Source organism: Triticum urartu, chromosome 1 (assembly GCF_003073215.2).
Source record: "Triticum urartu cultivar G1812 chromosome 1, Tu2.1, whole genome shotgun sequence".
Lineage (NCBI taxonomy): Eukaryota > Viridiplantae > Streptophyta > Magnoliopsida > Poales > Poaceae > Triticum > Triticum urartu.
In genome coordinates, this window is record NC_053022.1 from 16808511 (window position 1) to 16829438 (window position 20928).

Genomic DNA, 20928 nt, shown 5'->3' on the forward strand with positions numbered 1-20928 from the left:
ACTGGTCTTGAAATGACAAGATCATCAACAACAAAAAATTGTAACAATGACACAAAATAGGTCTGAGCAACGCAAAACCAAGATTACACACATTAACATCTAAGCCAGCACAAAGAGCAAAAATATTGCATGCTGATGCTACTAATCAGGTTGTGCTTCTGTTTTTCAACCACAACCGCATTCAGAAAAAAGGCGTGTGGATCGCCGAAACATGCCGTCTCAAAATGCCATGGCGAAATATAACCTCAGCCAATTTCAGAGGTTTCTTCATACCTGTCAACCAAATTCTCCTCATCTATCTGTATCTGTAACAAGGGTAAATCCCGAGAAGAGAAAAACGGGGAAGTCTCCTCCGGTCAGTCAGACAGACAGACAGGGAAATGTTTGGGTAGCGGTAACTGTTGTGTTGTCGATTTTGTATCAAGTACATGCTCTGTCAGGGCAGCCTGATTTTGTATCACAGTTTCGTTCCTGGCAGGGCAAGGTTTAGATCAGCAGGCCTATTTTCTTTGGTGAACATACACTCTCACAGCTCTTCAGTTACAGAGGCAGCTGGCAGGCAGTGGACTCTCCCCTTTCTGGGTTGGCTGCATTGCCTGCAAGTACAACTTGTTTCTTTCAGGGATAAAAGCTTAATAACACTGACTGCTGCTAAAAATTTATGTTGCCGCAACTGTGGATCACCCTGTCTCATAGTTTTCTTTTCGTTTTTTCCCCTTCCAGAAATAGAGATTAATTTCATCAAGTACCAAGAGAGAGAATATGACAGCAGGCAGGCACAGGGCTCAGAAGAAAGACAAGAGTTATTGCATATGACGGCATGGGCTTGACAATTAAAAAGGGGGTCTTACTGTGAAAAATCTAGAGGAGAATGGTGTCCCAGGCAAAGATGTAGCACCCTCAATAGTTTCCTTGTCAGCAAAAGTAACATGCGCAGTCCTGGAAACACCAAAGTGGATTATAACTTTTCTTTCAGAATTAAACAATATAAGGAGAGCTCGGGTAAACAGAGTCACAGCATGAAAATATATACCCTTCAGGGTGGCATTGCATAAAATGCATCGACATTGCTTTGTTCCTTGCCATGAAATGCACCTAAAACAATCATCCAGACGAAGACATGAATGAAAGGACAAAAAATACAGTGACGCCAGGAGAGAAGGAAAATAATTGGATAGTCCCTCTTTACACACATTTGTCAGGATATCAGTGCTAGAGTCAGCCTTGTCCATTGTGCTAGCAAGTGAACCTAAAGGAAGACAAAACTTGGTAAGATTTTAACTGTATCAGTGATTGATATATAAAGGATATTAGAAGTACAAAGATTGAGCTTGTAAACCAAAATATGAATTTAGCGAACAGATGATAAAAGATCCCCATGTCAAAATAAACAAATAAGTGAAAAGTATATATCACCCCCATGAACCGTGATACTCAATTTATTTAGCCCCGTAAGTATAAAACAAGTATCCTGCCCCACTGGTAAACATATAAACCAAGCGATGTAGAGTTGACCAAACACTATTGATAACTACCTTAGTATTAACATTGACGCAAAACTGACTCCTGAAAAGTAAGCATCTGCCAATGCTCTTAAAAAGCACTAGGTGCTAGGCGAGTGGCAAGTGAGCAGCAGAGCATCATCATAATAACACACATCAATAAGCTTTAAGACATGCTGACGTAGCACAGCTTTGTGCATCTCAAATGCTGTTTTCAGAGAAACAAGTGCCGAGAAAATCACTTTTGTATATCTTCAAAAGATGATAAAACATTTGCAACGCTATCAAATGCATCAGAGTCCACACAGGAGAAATTAAATACAGTTCTACATAACTTCAACTTCTTAGAGAACATAGTTTTGGATTAACAATTTATATATGGTCAGTTTCTAGAAAAAGACTGCCATAAATTTTTGATGTCATGGCAGATCAATTGTCGGCAGCATTGACGTCAAACAGTGCCATGCTATCAAATGCACCATGAGGTTGTGATAAATCGAGGTAGAAATATTCTTGAGCCAGTTCCCATAAGGCCACCAGTATTTATTTCAGACAGGTTCCAAGTGAAAACCGTCTGAAACAAGCCCTAGCACTAATGGTCAGAAACAGAGGGGAATTAGCCCGAAACGGACCAGTTTCATATAACAGTGGAGAGTATTCCAATATAAAAAAGGAACTGAGATTTGACATGATACGGGACAATTCAGTAGGAGAGTATTCCTGGTAAATTAACCAAGTGATGTCTAAACTTCCTAATGGGATGAAGTTAAATTAAAAATCATATATGTCATTTTCTTTACGATGTCATCTCAAACCTTTGGTAAAGTCATAGAGGTTTTTGTATTTTGGATGTCATAGAGGTTCAAAATTAAATGACAAGAGTGTCATCACATCACAAATACAGCTGAGCAAATTTCTCAAGGAATAGCGCACCTATGCACCATTATGTAACACTTCGCTAATAACCCGCCCTCCGCTGCAAACTTGTAAGGCACGCAAAGAAGCTGTTTTGAGAAATACGAGAATAACAAACCACCAGGCTCTCTCATTGTTTGCAACTACAGAACTGCCGACTTATTCATCAAGATTGAAGGTCTAGTTTCAGAAAAGATTAAGGTTGACTGCAGTACAGAGAGCCAACTTTCCACCCCTGTAACTATGTACAAATAGGATTTAAGGATAGCTATTTAATGGACACATAACATATGCTTCTCTTAGCTGATATCATTGAACTGAGTAAAGCACAACGGACTTCCTGTATATTTCAACTACGTAGCTATTGCTGCACAGGAAGATCGAGACCATACAAAACCATCAACATAGTAATCACCTTTTCATTAAAGGTGGCAACCGAAATAGATTTTAAGAGTTACATGCATATCACTAAAACACAGTAATGTCATGTCACACAAACAGGTAGACCAATTTAATCAATAAAGCCAAGGTCTACCCTATGTTTCTTGAAAAGAAATTTGTTCCTGGTAAGGTAGGGAAGATGCAACAAGACAAGAACCATAGACAAACCCGACGTTTCACCAAATAATTACCTTGTGTACTCGAGTCAACACAGTGTCTTTGTTCATGCTCAGCAACCATTAACTTGGCCTTCTTATTGCGAGCATCCATTCTGTCAGTCTCTCTAGAGATGCCACGTCTTTTCATGATTTCGGGCACTTTGCCATTATCAGTTCCGAAGGCCACAGGCCACCTGCTTCTGGGCTCACCATAACAGAGCTCATCTGTGTTGGGAGTAATAGATTAATATCAAACAGTTAATTGTGCTTTTGTGTTCTGAGCTTTTGGCTATCCAGAGAACCCAAAAGGTATGATTAGTGGGACCATTTATTGCAAGTAAATCCGTTCAAATAGGTGGTACAAGTACTTTTGAGATTTCAGTATAGAAATTGCAGAATCAGGCAAGCTGCAGGAATATGACATGCTGTCCCTGACTCAATGCCATAACATTATGGGGGTATGCTACCATTCACATCTATCAGGCATGCATGCAACCAGGGTTGAAATGACATAGCAAATGATTTTATCATCGTTTCTTATTTGGATCATCATGCAACTTGAAAATGCAACAAGCCAAATAAGAAAGCCTTACAAGTTACAATTGGTTCTCTTTTTTGGAAGTTACATCAACCTTGAATTAGAAGCAGGTAAAAAAAAATGGTTAAAAAAGCATAGCATGCGATAAAAATATTCAGAAGACAAATATTAACACACATGTAACATGTAGAAACAACCCACTACTCTGCACCATGTAATCTAAAATACATGAAGGCATGGAACGTAAGACTTGCTTCTTTTATAGGGTATGATATAAAGTAGTTTAAAGTAGCTACAACATAAAAAATATTCTGAGAAGAATACACTGTCGGAGTATTGAGCTGAGATGCTGGTACAATTGCATAAGAGAAGTGCTTGCCTTCGGTCCTTGAAGCTACACCAGATTTCCTCATGGAGAAACCACTGCCACCTATTGGGCTCTCATCTTTCTGTTCTAACTTAAAATCATTAAGTTAGCTACCTCAGTCTCACAATATACAAACGGAGGTGAAATTAAGATTAAAAGCATAGTACAGTGAATATTGACCTTCTGATGCAACTCCTCCCAATACCACAGGTCAGCGGTCGACCTTTCTGGACAAAAGATAAAGGTTGAAGCGGTGTGTTGCTGGGCCGCATTTTCTCCTTTAGCTAATTCAAGCCTCTCAAGACCATGATGCTCCTGTGGCATTACGGTCTTTCGATTAACCTGATCAACATGAGTCTGATCCAGCATTCAAATTACACTAGGCTAAAACTGTTGTTTTTGACTGTCTTTTATAGGGTATGATATAAAGTAGTTTAAAGTATTTGGTTGCTAATGTAAGTTTAGTTTAGACAGCATAATTAACATATGTCGTATGTTGACTAATGAATGTAAGAGAAAATAGAGTGAGGTGCTTACATTAGGAGCATTCCCAGGTCGGATTCCAGCAACCAGAAGATTTTTCTTGACATTCAGGTTCAGACTCTCACTAGATAACCCGCGTTGTACACCGGAAGTATCAGATAGTGCTACAGAATTTTTGCTGAGGTAACCCCAGAGCCGGCTTAGCCATATTAAGACCATCATGAGCTCAGGCCTTTCTGGAAAGGATCTCTTCTCCTGCAGATAAGAAATATTAGGTGAATAAGCAAAACACATCAACTTCTAAAGGTAAAGTTACCTGTTTGAAACATATCAACTATGTTATATGTTACCTGTTTCAATGGGTCAATAAGCCATTTCTCGGTGTGGTAAATAGAAGATCCATCGTGTTTGCCAACTTGATATGTAGTTCCTTTGGCATTAGCAGCTTCCAATTTTTGCTCATCCGTGAGTGCCTTACCCCTCTTCCCCTGATCAGGCTCCTCTCGCTTATATTTCATGGGGGGAGCATCCGAAAGCAGAAAGTGAGTAGGATACACCACTTTTCTTGTTAGTATCAGAACCGCCAATAAAACCTGGTATAAACTTCTTGGCGTCGTTCCTTTGACATGAAAAATTCCTTGCCATCAAGCACAGCAATACCACATTTGGAAAGTTTCAAATAGTTCAGCACAAACGGCTCAAGATCAGCAGGAATCTTAACTGCCACATGCCCTCCATTGTCAACAGATAAAGACATTTTTGTCCGATCAAATATATAGTTGATCCTTCCAGCTTCTGGACCATAAAGAATCAAGATTTGCCACTGCATAGGATCAGGTTCAGACTTGCTCTTTCCGGGAACAAAATCTCCTATTCCCTCTATTGCATTACACAGCTGCCATATTCCAATTTTGATTTTTGAAATATTTTCACCCTTTGTATAATTCCCATCATAGGCAAGAGTATATGTTCTTGCACTTCTGATATAATCTGGGGAAGATCCTTTTCTAGCAAATTGCAACACAGACTCAAGGCCATCACGAACATTACGGGTTATGGCACCTTCCACCCAACCACATTGTCCGTCGACGATCAAGCCAACAAGAAAATGTTTGTATCTATAATAGAATACAAATGTTCCCGTTGATCTGGTCACAAACGTGCGTTGCTTTGAACCAAACTCAAAACGTCGGTCGGAACCAACATATTGCCAGGATCTATAATGACCAATTGAAGCAACATAGTTTTTCTGAATTTTCTCTGGATCTGTGACATCAAAAATTACACTATCCTACATGGCATAAAAAAATTTAATTAAGATGCAAAATTCATAATATATCTGACTTTAGTTAGGCAAAACATGCAGCAGATTCAGTTAGCATGGTTCTTAAACACCCAGAAATCTTTCTCACTGCTAGCATATCGCCCTCAGAAATGAACATGGTTGCATAACCTTGAACAATCTAGAGTAATAGTTGATGCCAAGTTCATACCATATTTGTCTAACCAACCGAGTATATTTTGTGTGCTGAACACTATTGTGTGTTGCTATAGTGCCAGACATAAACACCCAACCAGAAAATACATAAGTGACAAGCATTTGGATAGGTAAAGAATATATACCACATACTATGAAGTGAGCAGCACATACTTCACGAAGGAAAAATACTAGATGCTTTTGTGGTAATGCAAAAGATCTCCATTTGTACAAAAATAGTAGACGATCAACATATGATAACGCTAGATCAATTTATTTAACTAAAAAAATCAATAAACTAGCATGCAAGCATTCAAAATGTGCAACAACAACAAAATCCAGATTCTTACCGGGACTTCCTTGTCTTCAAGATTAGGTGCTTCACTGTATTGTGGAAGATTGAATTCCAACTGCCTCATATAGCTTACCTTTTCCTCGTCACTCCAACCCTCAAAAAGATTAGTTGGCTCCTTTTTTTCACGCTCCTCACCGACCATAGTGTCAAACTTGAGGATCAGCTCCTGTTCATGGGCCATCTTCTAATTTTGAGGAATATCAATGAGCGAGGAAGTTGTATTACAATCCTTTTCCGGGCTGTAGCTGTTAGCACACCTGTAGCTATTAGCGCACCCGGTGGATTTAATAGAAGAAAGACATGGTTTAAGAAAACAAAATACAAAAAGTGAAAAGTATGGAAGATTTCATTGCTTCTGATTCAGTTTACATCCAAAAGGTGAAAAATAAGGAAGATTTCATTACTTCTGATTCAGTTTACATCCACAATACACTTACATAGCTCACAACGCAATACATACACAGACATTTGGACTACTTAAAGCAAATTACATAAACATGAACACCTCAAAACTTGTGGCCTTGTTCGTAACCCTTCCTTGATGATGCTCTATTCTCATATGTCACACCTGATAATTGAGATTATTAGTGCTACTTATAAAATATACCTTATTATAAATGCCTACTTATAAATTCTGTTATATCAAATTGATCAGAAATAAAAACAATTTTAACTCATCCATATATATCTCTTGCATATGTTGTTCATTGACTTGGAGAAGGCCTACGATAAGATACCGCGGAATGTCATGTGGTTAGCCTTGGAGAAACACAAAGTCCCACAAAGTACATTACCCTCATTAAGGACATGTATGCCAATGTTGTGACAAGTGTTCGAACAAGCGATGACAGCACTGATGACTTTCCAATTAAAATAGGACTGCAACAAGGGTCAGATTTGAGCCCTTATCTTTCTTTGGTGATGGATGAGGTCACAAGGGATATACAAGGAGATATCCCATGGTGTATGCTCTTTGTGGATAATGTGGTGCTAGTCGACGATAGTTGGGCAGGGGTTAATAGGAAGTTAGCTGTGGAGACAGACTTTAGAATCAAAAGGTTCTATGCTCAGTAGAACTCAAACTGGGTACATGAGATGCGGTTTCAGTCCTACTAACCACGAAGAGGAGGTGGGCAGGTGGTACCTTAGGGGTGTGTTAGGTTGGGGTGATGGGCTAGAACATGATATGTCTGTTCCGCACCTAGGCTCTATTCTTGTGTTTGGTTGTCCAAAGAAATGGAACACACTGATTTCCAAGAAGAGAATATGCCCTCTATACGCCGAACACAGTGATTCCTTCAAATCAGAGGAATGACATGAAACCTCACCGCAAAAAAAAGGAGGTTTACTGTTTTGTAGGTTAAGCTTAATTAAGAAGAACAGCATTAAATGATAGCTTGCAAATGAATAATAGTGCAATAAGTCTAAAGAACAATAAATAGTAGAAAGTTACCAAGTTCTCGGTCTGGTGTCCAAAGTGCTTGGTAGACAGAAGTTATGGTAGAAGTAGCAGTCAAGTTGTTGGAGTCAAGAGAGGAATTCCAGCTCAATCACTTTCAGTTTTCGTAGCAAAACAAATATATTTGGCAAGTTCTGCAAATGAACAATGGCAAGTCAGGGAATAATACTAAAATCACATTCCATGGAAATATATTTGTCTGAACAGATAACTGGATAACAAATGATCTACTGCTAAACAGTGGGTCAACAAATGTACAGGAAGTCAACAATTACAGCTGCATATATAAAGGGGAAAAGGAAAAGCTAAGACAGACGCACACACTCACTGATCCTAACTCTGTCCCTGGTCACCGGTCAAGCAAGCAATGAAGCACCAGGAAGGAACAGTACACACATTACAAGCTCCAGAAGAAGAGAGGAGACGGCTAAACCTCAGGACCAAGGTAATCAACCTCATCTTCTCTAAGTGGCTGGAGCTAGAAAATCCTGCTATCCTGGCAATGGCATCGGAGCCATCTGGCTCTTAAGCTTGAGAGCCCTCTTGTGCTCTAAATCATCTCTGGATAAGCATGTTTGTGCTTAATTGTTCTTCCTGTTAAGCTAAGTTTGCTTATAATTTAGCCCTATTCTTCTGAGTTATAGCCCTAACAGTGCTAAGAAGGACCCAGGGCCCGAGGTTTGTTGAGAAATGAAAGGGGATTTGGGTAAATTATGCAATTCCTAAGGTGTCAAATTCCTCAAGTTTTCCCGAAATTTGAAGCGAGGGCTATCGTATCATGCACTCAATCAGAGGGGAATAAGGTGATTTGAACTAACCGCAATTTTGCCCTTAAGCCCGAAACTCTAATGTGGAGAAATCCCCCAAAATTTCCCCATCTCTTAAGAACTCTAACCATGACTGAGTTATCGGTGGCGGAAGCTACCTCACGTTGAGGGTCTCGTCGTCGTCGCTGGCCACGACGGCGCCGGAGCAAGCCCCTCAGCTGCGCGGGTGTGCTCGGGTCCGCTGCGCCTCCTCGCTCGCTTGTCGGCGTTGGAGACCCGTCACCGTGCCGGTTTTGTAGGTTATAAGCTTAATTAAGAAGAACAGCATTAAATGATAGCTTGCAAATGAATAATACTGCAATAAGTCTAAAGAACAATAAATACTAGAAAGTTACCAAGTTCTCGGTCTGGTGTCCAAAGTGCTTGGTAGATAGAAGTTATGGTAGAAGTAGCAGTCAGGTTGTTGGAGTCAAGAGAAGAATTCCAGCTCAATCCCTTTCAGTTTTCGTAGCAAAACAAATATATTTGGCAAGTTCTGCAAATGAACAATGGCAGGTCAGGGAATAATACTAAAATCACATTCCATGGAAATATATTTGTCTGAACAGATAATTGGATAACAAGTGATCTACTGCTAAACAGTGGGTCAACAGATGTACAGGAAGTCAACAATCACAGCTGCTACAGTAGGTTTGCTTGGCCTTGCCCCTGATCGGGGGATCATTTCTCACCCATTTGGTGTTGGTTCCCCTAGTGTACAGTGCATATATAAAGGGGAAAAGAAAAAGCTAAGACAGACACACACTCACTGATCCTAACTCTCTCCCTGCTCACTGATCAAGCAATCAATGAAGCACCAGGAAGGAATAGTACACACATTACAAGCTCCAGAAGAAGACAGGAGACGGCTGAACCTCAAGACCAAGGTAATCAACCTCATCTTCTCCTCTAAGTGGCTCAAGTTTGAGCTAGACAATCCTGCTATCCTAGCAATAGCATGGGAGCCATCTAGCTCTTAAGCTAGAGAGCCCTCTTGTGCTCTAAATCATCTCTGGATAAGCATGTTTATGCTTTTGTGGTTAATTGTTCTTCCTGTTAAGCTAAGTTTGCTTTAATTTAGCCCTATTATTGTGAGTTGTAGCCTTAACAGTGCTAAGAAGGACCCAGGGCTTGGGGTTTGTTGAGAAATGAAAGGGGGTTAAGTTAAATTATGCTATTCCTAAGTTAAATCCCCCAAAACTCGAAACCCTAGATGTCAAATTCCTCAAGTTTTCCCCAAATTTGAAGCTAGGGCTATCGTATCATGCACTCAATCAGAGGGGAATAAGATGATTTGAAGTAACCGCAATTTTGCCCTTAAACCCGAAACTCTAATGTGGAGAAATCCCCAAAAATTTCCCCATCTCTTAAGAACCCTAACCATGACTGAGTTATCGGTGGCGGAAGCTACCTCACGTTGAGGGTCTCGTCGTCGTCGTCGTCGTCGCTGGCCACGACGGCGCCGGAGTAAGCCCCTCAGCTGCGCGGGTGTGCTCGGGTCCGCTGCGCCTCCTCGCTCGCTTGTCGGCGTTGGAGGCCCGTCGCCGTGCCGGTTTTGGACGCTCGTGCGCGTCCCCGTCCGCGCCCGCCTCGCGAAGGACACCGACGAGCACCAGTCGACGGAGCCGCGCGCTACCTTGATCTGCACGCGAATCCGACGAAAGGCGCCCACCGGCGTCGTTCTCTTCCGCCGCTGCCGCTGGCTTCACCGCCGCCTCTCTCTCTCTCTCTCTCTCTCTCTCTCTCTCTCCCGTTCGTCGCCGTCGCGGATGTGACCGTGCGAGGAAGGAGAGAAATGAAAGGGGATGGAACGGGCCACCGGGAACCGCAGTTTCGGCTCAGCTTGAGAGGAATTTCGGGCCGCCGGAAAAACAAATTACGGTAGCGCATAGGAATGGGCCGAAGTCTAATTCTGAAAAACAAACAATTGATTTTTCCATCACTAAAAAATAATTCATTTTTCCTTTTTTATTTAGATCTATACAAGTCTTAGGGCTAATTTTTGCATTATTCGTTATGCTTATTAATGCTAGGTAATTTCTCTAGTGTTTCTATTCATCATGTTCATGTTTACTTAGTTCCCAATGCAATTTATTATACTTATTTGTTTTTTTCTATGGCATTGCATTGCTATGATGATTATTATCACCATGTTACATTGTCTTTGCTGTGAAATTAAGTTTATAAATCCTCCAGTTAAGTGTGGATTCTATTCGTCATTCTGGCACCAAAGCTATTTGCCGAACATTTTGCCCACACAAATTTATTAATTATGTCCATTTCTAGCCAAAGTTGATACGGACCAGATTAATAAATGAAGTTTATGCATGATGACTTAATAAAGTGTGGCTTGTATTTATTATTCTATCCAAAGGTGATTAATATATACATGTCCACAAACCTTTTGTTATTCTTATTCACTTCTGGCCAAAGATGATTTGAATTTGATCAATAAAAGATGCTTATGATTATGATGCCCACCAAGAACAAGAAAATCAGTAGGGTATTTTATTTTCCCACACAAGACTTCAACATCTCTAACAATCCCAATTGGTGATATTGTGTCTCTATTAGCAAGTTTAATAGTAACATCTATTTCTTCTATCTCTGCGGGTGCTATGTCTTTCATAATTTCTTGATATAAGGTATAAGGAATAACACTCACACTAGCACCTATGTCACATAAACCATGATAACAGTGATCTCTTATTTTAATTGAGATGACAGGCATGCCAACAATAGGTCTATGTTTATCTCTTATCAGGTTTGGCAATTCTAGCAGCTTCTTCACAGAAGTAAATAACATGCACATCCATATCTTCTTTCAAGAGATCTTTAACCATAGCAATACTAGGTTCTACTTTAATTTGCTCATCAGGTTTAGGTGTTCTAATATAGCTTTTGTTAACTACAGTTGAAACTTTAGCATGTTCCTTTATCCTAACAGGGAAAGGTGGTTTCTCAATATATATAAGCAGAAGGAACAACTAGATCAACATTATAAAGTATAGTTTCTTCTTTAACTGGTACCGGTTCTTTAATTTCTTTTTTAATAGGTGGGTGATATTTAAACCACTTCTCTTTAGGGAGTTCAACATGAGTAGAAAATGATTCACAAAAGAAGGCTACTATCTCAGAGTCTAAACTTTTGAAAAGCATCGGTATCTATAAAAGATTTAACACAATTATACTCAAGTTTAATACCTGACTCTTTACCTTTGTCGAGTTTCCAATCTTCAGAGTTGTGTTTAATTCTTTTCAAAAGATCCCACCGAAATTCAATAGTCTTCTTCATAAAAGAACCAACACAAGAAGTATCAAGCATGGTTTGATCATTACGACAAAGCCGAGCATACAAGTTCTGAATAATAATTTCTCTTGAGAGCTCATGATTGGGGCATGAATATAACATTGACTTAAGCCTCCCCCAAGCTAGAGCGATAGTTTCTCCTTCACGAGGCCAAAAATTATATATATAATTCCGATCACGATGAACTAGATGCATAGGATAAATTTTTTGGTGGAATTCCAATTTCAAACGATTCCAATTCCATGATCCAATATCACCGCATAGCCTATACCAAGCCAGTGCTTTTCCCTTCAAAGATAAAGGGAAACCCTTCTTCATAACTTTATCTCTGGGTAAACCTGCAAGCTTAAACAATCCACAAATTTGTTCTACATATATTAAGTATATATCAGGATGTTCGGTTCCATCTCCTACATAAGGATTAGCTACCAGTTGTTCTATCATACCCGAAGGAATTTCATATTCAATATTTTTCAGTAGGTGTAGTAGGTTGAGGGGTAGCTAATTGTGGCTCCGGACGAGATGAAGATACCCCGAACAAACCCCTCAAATGATTGTTTTCCATAGTAACAAGTGACAATAAATTTTAGCACACTATATAAATGTTTCCTTACCAAATTCCACTTACCGAAGGCGCTTCACTCCCTGGCAACGGTGCCAGAAAATAGCCTTGATGACCCACAAGTATAGGGGATCAATTGTAGCTCTTTCCGATAAGTAAGAGTGTCGAACCCAACGAGGAGCAGAATGAAATGGCAAGTAGTTTTCAGTAAGGTAATGTCTGCAAGTGCTGAAATTGTAAGTAGTAGAGTAGTTTGATAGCAAAATAATTTGTAACGAGCAAGTAACGATAGTAGTAACAAAAGTGCAGCAAGGTAGCCCAATCCTTTTGAGGCAAAGGACAGGCCAAAACGGTCTCTTATAATAAGCAAAGCGTTTTTGAGGGTACACGCGAATTTCATCTAATCACTTTCATCATGTTGGTTTAATTCGTGTTTGCTACTTTGATAATTTGATATGTGGATGGACTGGTGCTTAGGTGCTGTTCTTACTTGAACAAACCTCCTACTTATGATTAACCCTCCCGTAAGCATCCGCAACTATGAGAAAAGTATTAAGAATACATTCTAACCATAGCATTAAACTTTTGGATCCAATCGGTCCCTTACGAAATAGCGCATAAACTGGGGTTTAAGTTTCTGTCACTCTCGCAACCCATCATCTAATTGCTACTCCACAATGCATTCCCTTAAGCCCAAATATGGTGAAGTATCATGTAGTCGACGTTCACATGACACCACTAAGGGAATCACAACATACATACTATCAAAATATCGAACACATATCAAATTCACATGATTACTTACAACATGATTCCTTCCGTGACCTTAAGAATAAAGATAACTACCAAAAAAAGGGAAAAAATACTAACAATAAGATGAACACATGTTTGAAAAAATTATCATGTGTTCGACCTAGATCCAATTTATTATTTATTAAGGTATATTAAATTTAGGGCTTGTTTGGGATTACTCCACTCCACCAAATCCACTTTCGAACAGAGCAATTTATCATGTTTGGCTTTCAGCTAGTTGCAGCTTTACTAATGAAAAATGTATATGGGAAAAGTCTATTTGGCTGGGTGACATGAAGAAATAAAACGAAGGGGGTATCCACTACTGGTGGTAATGGTGGATAATTTTTCTTCGAGCTCCACAAGAGCTCTTTGAACTAGAGTTTTTGAAGCACCCCCTAATAGCTTCACAAATAGGGAGCTCCACCTAGTTTTAAATTATTATTTCTTTTCTGAAGTGAGATATCATGGAGCTACCTCGTTTGGCTTGCATCTTTTTCAGAGCGGAGCTAAATTTTAGGAAAAAGAGCAGTTTCAAACAGGCCCTTAGCAGGGTAGGCCGGTTCCAAGTCGATTCAAACAAGCAGGCCCAATATCTTGTGAGGTACCTCCCTCCAATATTAGGGTGGCCCAAAAGGGGATTCTGAAAAAAAAAGGTGGCCCAAAAGGAACACGGGCTTGACCTTACCCCCAACGAATTCTCCAGGATTCCCTCAAAAAAAAAACGAATTCTCCCAGGAACAAAGAAAGAAAACCCTAACCCTCGCGTACGTATCGCCGCCGCCGCCGCCCCCGAATTCGCCAGCCCCGAATCCGTCTACATGACCTAATTACTACACCCCCAAATCCAATTCGGACTCGATGCTCTTGCAATTTATATTTATTCAGCCGGCTCGATCGATCTCTTCATACAAATATTTCGTTTTTGCAGATCCATAGATTTGCAAATCTAAGTGATTCCTCCTGCAGAGCGCAAGTTCGATCTACGAATTCGGAGTTTCAGGACTTATGGCTCTCTCTCACGAGGAGGTGGAGGAGGAGGAGGAGGACGATGATCTTGACGACGGCCCCCTAAGCCCCGAGGATGGTAACATTCGCTAATTATACTCCCAAATGATTTTCCCTTGTTGGTTACTTATTTCTATGGATGGATGCTGTTCTAAGCTACATCTGCACCTGGTTGTAATTTTCATTAGTTGATGTCTTCTTTTCCTTTGTATCATCATCAGTGCTGCGGTTTGTTGAGACTGTTGGTTCCGTGGAGCCTGCCAAGAGGAAACTGTTGATGAAAGACACTATGGGGGTTCCGCCCGAACCCTATGACTGGCCCAACATCTGCCCGCTCCCGGGGTCGTCTAGAGATCGGAGGCTTGCGTGTGATCTTTACTGGCACCAGGCCTACCAGATGAATCAAGTCTCTGAGAGTAAGCAGCTCAACTGCAAGCTCTCTCCGCGTTACAATACAATACACATTTCTGTCTAGATTACTTTTGCTGCATCAGTATTGTGTTAAATATGTTGCTCCCTGCCTGCCTTTGAATCAATAGCTTGCCTGCCTCCTATGCGGTATACTCGCTGTTGCAACGAAGCTTCAACTGGGCAGCAAAGGTGTTTTCACAAGCCGCGCCCTATACTCCAACTCTTCTCTACCATGGTGCATACCTTTCTGGAAGATTGCACCGGACCGGTCGAGGTATACGGTTATATTGCGGTCCGTGATGACGAGGATTATCGCCGCAATTATCTTTTCAACCGATCCCGTGATGACCCGCTCACTATCAATTCGGTAATCGTCAAGTTTTATTTATTTATTTTTTAACTGTTTAGCTGTGTTCTAAATACAGCATATGTTGCCATGTTGGTATGCTGACTCTGCTACTCGATTAAATTTCAGGCCGGCGACTATCTGCGCTTGTTGAGCCCCAAAAGAGGCATCTCGATGAAATTCGACTGCCTAGTTGAAGTGGATATTAGAACAAAGGCATCATCGGGTGATAGTAGAGGTGATAAAAATCTTGTTGACGGATGCTTCGACCTAATCGAGGGCCGGTCTAGTTTCGACGTCCTTTCTAGAATCAAAATGGAAGGTGAACATGGTGCTCTTGTTTTTAATCTTATCATATTTCGAGACAGTGTCGAGGCGACCATACATATGAACTTTTTGGAAGTGCCTGGAGATGGGTTTGATATAAAGATGTGTGGGTACACTGCCATCTGGAAGAACTTGTATGCCTTCATAGACGATAAAGAATGCGACTGCAATAGCTTCGTGTCTTCAACTGGGAGCTTTTCACAATATTTTGTAGCAGCTGTGCAGATGGATGACACACTGTTTATTGATTTTATGGAGGGGAGTATGCCAATTTCATTTAAAGCGGATATTCATGGCAGTGAAGAAAAAGAATATTATTTCCGTAATAGTGCTTTGGTGTCTGTGAAAGTGTCTTGGTCGACAGTCCTCTACTAAGGAATATATATGTATATATGTTGGAGGAATTAAATAATATTTGCAGAGGAAGAGAACAAAACGTGTGCTTATTGGTGTACTATTTTAGCATGTCTTATGAACTAGATGTTAAATCAAGTTTTCATAGCTCAAAAATACCAGAAGACTTGCATCATTCTAAATTTTAAATGGAATTCTTCCGAAAGCTAAATTTGCAAGTCATTTATTTCAGTTCTATGTTTTCTTTTGGTTTTTCTTCAGCTAATTATGCAAGTAGTAACCAGTTTCGTTTCCCACTAAGAACTGGAGGCACGGAACCACTTCTTGATATGTTTAGTCAATAAAAATTATAATGCAAGTTTTTTCTCTATCCTTCTACCCTGAAAATATTTCAAAGCTGCATTAAAATTTCATCCGCTAAAACCTCCACAAGACTAGTTTTCATTTTAATGTCATTGCTTGAATAGTACCATTGAAAACAGAGGACATCACGCTCCCATCATGTATGGTTCTTAATACGACAAAACCGGAAGTCCATGACTTCCCTCACCATGCTTGTCTGCTGGTTCATTTGGAACGAGAGAAATGCTAGAGTTTTCAGGAAGAAAATCGACGACGCCATTCTACCTACTTGAGCTTATCCAAGACGAGGCTAAACTCTGGACCACCACAGGGACTAGGCACTTAGCATCATCATGCTGCGAGAGTAATCCGCTTGTTGTTTGTTTTCTCCTCTGGCAGGCTATGTTGTGGAGCCACTGTTATGTAACATACACTCTTCCCTCTTAATTAATGAATTGAGGCAAGTCTTTTGCCTCGGTTTAAAAAAAACATTCTATTACTATCAGTATGAACCCACATTCCATCTCACAAGTCTTGGATATGATGCTGAGTTTTGTTAAGTTTCATGTACGGTATCCGATGAAGCTCAATTAAGTTTGAAAGTCTACCTCGTCAACACTTCTCTCTAATCGTAGCTATGGCCTTAGGCGCCCCCCCCCCCCCCCCCCCCCCCCCCCCCCCCCCCTCCTCACAATAAAAGGCAGCTATTTCTAGATTGATTGATAATCAACTAATAGAGCCCCGCTGCTAGCAGGTCCTTTTAACACCTTGATTTTTTTAGAAGAACACCTTGAAATTTGTTCGACAATTGCCATAGATATTATAGTAGTGCGTGGCTCTCCAAATATAGTTGGTTGGTAGCTGAGTTGCGAGTCATAAAATGATCGTAGTTAACATTCTCACTGAACGACCACCCCGTGGCCTCATGAGGAACCAATGTTGAGGCCATGTCGCATCGTCGCACCTATGTTGAGCCCTTCCAACAACTTAAGGGCCACAACTGCACGCACAATGAACTCATCCTCGTCTCACATTTTGTACTATATGGCCCTATTTTTTGTCACTCAAGTTTATATGACAACCTAAGCTATCTCAAGATTTCAGGCATAAGTTGCATCAGCAGTTCCTGCGAAAGAAAGGAAGTTGCATAAACAATTTGTCTAACATGCACAAATATTATACACAGAACTAGAATATCTTTTTCGAGAAAATTGCACAAAACATATTTCAGAAAAATATATTGCATAAATTGGAAATTTTTATTTGCTAATCATAATTTATAAATTGTTTGATCTGATTCTATATGTTTACAGATGGAAAGTTTGGGAAAAAGGTGGGTCTAAGATAGAACAGCCTGCACCCCATGTTACAGTGTACGTTACATTTAGGGAAAAAAGGACCTCATACTAATTGTTGTACAACTTCATAGCAACCATAAACAATACTACTCCCTCTGTAACATAATATAAGACATTTTTTGACACTGTCATGGACTCTCAAAACGCCTTATAAAACGTTGGAGGGAGTGCAATACAAAGGAAGAAGGAAACGTTTTGCACACACAGATGGAATGGAAGCAACTCGGCACGGGCAACCATGTGAAAAAAAAAACCCAAATATGCAAGCGCAACATCACGGGAATCTGCAACCATGTGCACATGGTACGCCATCAAATTATGCTCTGTTGTACATAGCAATTCGGTCTGGCTTTGGTGAGTTCATTGATTTTGAATCTGGCAGAGCGGCAAATAGCTTCCTCATCTCATACTCTCATCTGCAACAACTAACAAGGTAAGACAGACAGATGTTTCGGATAGCAGTAGCAGCGTATGTCCGATTCTCTATCGCGTCTCAAGTTGGCAGGTTAGTGTACAGCAGCAGCAATGTTTTCCTTGGCAAACCCTGCCTTCAGATTTCTTCAGTTAGAGGGCAGGCCAGGCAGTGGACAAGGAATCGGACAAGGGCAGTACAGATTGCATGCTGCCAGAAATCTTGGAGCCAGATTTTCTGCTTTGCACCTTACCTGAAAACACAACATGCCGTTTATGTAACATTTAAATAAATCAAGAAACTGCTTCTGAGGCTGCGATGGGCCCAATGTTCTAACTACTTTATGCCTCTGCTTCATATGTTTAAACATTGTCGACTATAATGTGGATAGGCCCAGTGTTCTAACTACTTTATGCCTCTGTTTTCTTTCTTCTCTTTTAGGAAGACAGATTAATCAATTACCAAGGCATCTAACTATGGAATAGGAACAGGGTTTTGCATCTGTTGGATAGAATGAGACTGAATATATAAAAAAGAGAGTCTTACTTCGGCAAATTTAGAGAAAGATACAGCCTTCTCAGTACACTCCATGTCATCAAAAGTAACACATGCAGCCCTGGCGAAAACCAAAAAGAATTAACAATACAAGGATAGCTCAAGTAAACCAAGTTGGAAGTACTGAAATATACATACATACATACATATATATATATATGTATATACCCTTTAGAGTGGCTAGCAACTGCATCTCTCAACAAGCTTATCTTAAGCCCAGTCCCAGTCCCACTCATAAAATGAGTTGACAATTCTGCTTCCTTGGTCGCCATGAGACGTACCTAAAACAATCATTCGATGGAGATGTAGTAACTCAATGAATATATCCTCTACCAAAAAATAAAAGTCAAGGAAAGAAACAAAGTACAGTCACAACAGAGAGAAGGAAAACAATCAGATAGTCTATCTTCACATACATTTGTCACGGGAATAGTTCTGGACTCAACATCTTCTGCCAAAGTTGCATGCGAACCTAAAGAAAGGCAAAATTTGATAAGACATCAACTCCACCCATGATATGTAAGAATATTACAAGTACAAGGGTTGAGCTTGTAAATCATAATATGAATTCAGTGAACAGGTGGTGAAGAAAGATCCATATTTCAAAATATACAAGTAAATGAAAATTACATATTACCACCATGAACACTGTTCTACTGAAGTGAATTATCCCCTAGAAGTACAAAGCGAGCACCTCGCCTTCTAAAGTACAAAACTATACGATGTGGAACGAACGATTGACCATATACATGTGAACAATGCTATGGAAAACTAGCTAACTCGAGTTCAAGACAAAATTGAATCCTCAAAAATGCACTAGATTAGCATCTGCCAATGTTTTAAAAAGTGATAGGCGCTATGCTTGTGGCAGCAGGGCACTAATCATAGAATAGAAGACAGATTTAAAATTTTAAAAATAAATAATAATCACAGTAACATCCAGCAATACGGTTCAAGACATGCTGGCTTGACATGAGTTTGTGCATCAACAAATCAAATGCTGATATTCCTTTTTACTGAAACATGTTGTTTCTATATTTTCAAAATATGGTAACCAGCTCAATTATCAAGTGCCTCGAGAGTCTGGACAGTAGCCTTGTTTTTTGGAATCGATAAATACAATTTATGCCTATCTTCAATGTGGAAAAATCATGAAATTAAATTAGCACACTCTATCTGGTCATTTTCTAGGAAAAGGCTACCATAAACTACCCATGTCATGTCACTATGTGAAAGATGAAATGTTAAACGCTTTGATGACAAACAGTATCATGCTATCAGATGCACCAATGGGGTTGTGATAAATCAAGGTAAAAAAACATTCCTGAGCCAGTACCCATCAGTCCACCAGCATTAATTTCAGACAGGCTCCAAGCGAGTCTGAAATAAACTGTAGCCTTAGTAGTAGGAAACAGACAGGGGAATTGGCCAGAAACAAAGGCTGGGTTGGTATTTAGCCTGTTCTGGGTTTCTTAAAAAGAAATAGTTCATATATTATATATATAGGTAAAAAACAGACTGTAAGAGAATAAATATAGACAAACCTGACAATTTATTATCAGATAATTCCCTTTGTGTACTAGCACGGCAAGTTTCTTCATGCTCAGCCACCATTAACTCGGCTTTCTTATTTTCAGCATGCATGTTGTCAGTTACTCTAGCAATGAGTCTTTTCATGATTTTTGGCACTTGGCCATTATCATCTCTCAGGGCCATGTGCAACCTCCTTCTGGGTTCATCATGCCACGGTTCCTCTGCGGGTAGAAAATCAGTACAAAAGAGTTAATTGCACATTTAAGCGCTTCGCTATCCAGTCATCCTAAAATGTCTGATTAGGCCAACTGTGTGCTTTTCAAAAAAAAAAAATCATGCGAGAAGAGAATCTCAGCTAAAGGAGTACACATGGTTTTGAGATTTCAGTATAGACATTGCAGAATAAAAAATACGCATGTTGCAGGAATATGACATGAATTCCCTGAATCCATGACCATGGTACACACAAATTGCAAAAACATCATCCAAACAAGATTCCAAATATAAACAAAGTTCGCCTCTTCTATGTGGTAGTTACCCTGATATGAATAAAAGTTCACATCAGTAGAAAAATATTCCTGAGCAAGTACCCATCAGTCCACCAGCAGTAATTTAATACAGGCTCCAAGCGGTAAACAAAGGCTGGGTTAGTATTTAGCCTGTTCTGGGTTTCTTAAAAAGAAATAGTTCATATGTAGGTAAAAAAAAAACAGACTGTAAGAGAATAAATATAGACAAACCTGACAATTCATCAGATAATTCCCTTTGTGCACTAGCATGGCATGTTTCTTCATGCTCAGCCACCATTAACTTGGCCTTCTTATTTTGAGTATGCATGTTGTCAGTTATTCTAGCAATGTGTCTTTTCAAGATTTTTGGCACTTGGCCATTGTCAGCTCCCAGGGCCACGTGAAACCTCCTTCCGGGTTCATCATGCCACGGTTCCTCTGGGAGTAGAAAATCAGTACAAAAGAGTTAATTGGACATTTCAGCGCTTGGCTATCCAGTCATCCTAAAATGTCTTATTAGGCCAACTGTGTACTTTTCAGAAGAAAAAAAATGTGTGAGAAGAGAATCTCAGCTCAAGGTGTACAAATGGTTTTGAGATTTCAGTACA

The 20928-nt window shown here is 40.0% G+C and overlaps 3 protein-coding genes across 4 annotated transcripts; 1 reads left to right on the forward strand and 2 right to left on the reverse strand.

The window, feature by feature from the left end:
- Positions 1-3237, reverse strand: LOC125539808. The gene is made up of 5 exons (XM_048703352.1): positions 3050-3237; positions 1194-1249; positions 1034-1095; positions 852-939; positions 1-596 (listed from the first exon to the last, which is right to left on the reverse strand). The coding sequence occupies exons 1-5, from the start codon at positions 3162-3164 to the stop codon at positions 537-539; spliced, it is 381 nt and encodes a 126-aa protein (XP_048559309.1). The 5' UTR covers positions 3165-3237; the 3' UTR covers positions 1-536.
- Positions 3238-3864: 627 nt separating this feature from the next.
- On the reverse strand, positions 3865-10307 carry LOC125543076. The gene is made up of 9 exons (XM_048706328.1): positions 9913-10307; positions 8858-8997; positions 8621-8769; positions 7690-7829; positions 6232-6804; positions 4755-5695; positions 4459-4659; positions 4102-4236; positions 3865-4003 (listed from the first exon to the last, which is right to left on the reverse strand). Exons 5-6 carry the CDS (start codon positions 6415-6417, stop codon positions 4979-4981), a joined length of 903 nt encoding a protein of 300 aa, XP_048562285.1. The 5' UTR covers positions 6418-6804; positions 7690-7829; positions 8621-8769; positions 8858-8997; positions 9913-10307; the 3' UTR covers positions 3865-4003; positions 4102-4236; positions 4459-4659; positions 4755-4978.
- Positions 10308-13876: 3569 nt separating this feature from the next.
- On the forward strand, positions 13877-15714 carry LOC125539884. Of its 2 annotated transcripts, XM_048703522.1 has the most exons (5): positions 13877-14248; positions 14281-14291; positions 14395-14589; positions 14713-14951; positions 15060-15714. In XM_048703522.1, the coding sequence occupies exons 3-5, from the start codon at positions 14451-14453 to the stop codon at positions 15630-15632; spliced, it is 951 nt and encodes a 316-aa protein (XP_048559479.1). In that variant the 5' UTR covers positions 13877-14248; positions 14281-14291; positions 14395-14450; the 3' UTR covers positions 15633-15714. The 2 variants fall into 2 exon arrangements, with proteins under 2 accessions (XP_048559479.1, XP_048559405.1); XM_048703448.1 differs by lacking the exon at positions 14281-14291 and having other exon boundaries at positions 13877-14252.
- The last annotated feature ends 5214 nt before the right edge of the window (positions 15715-20928 follow it).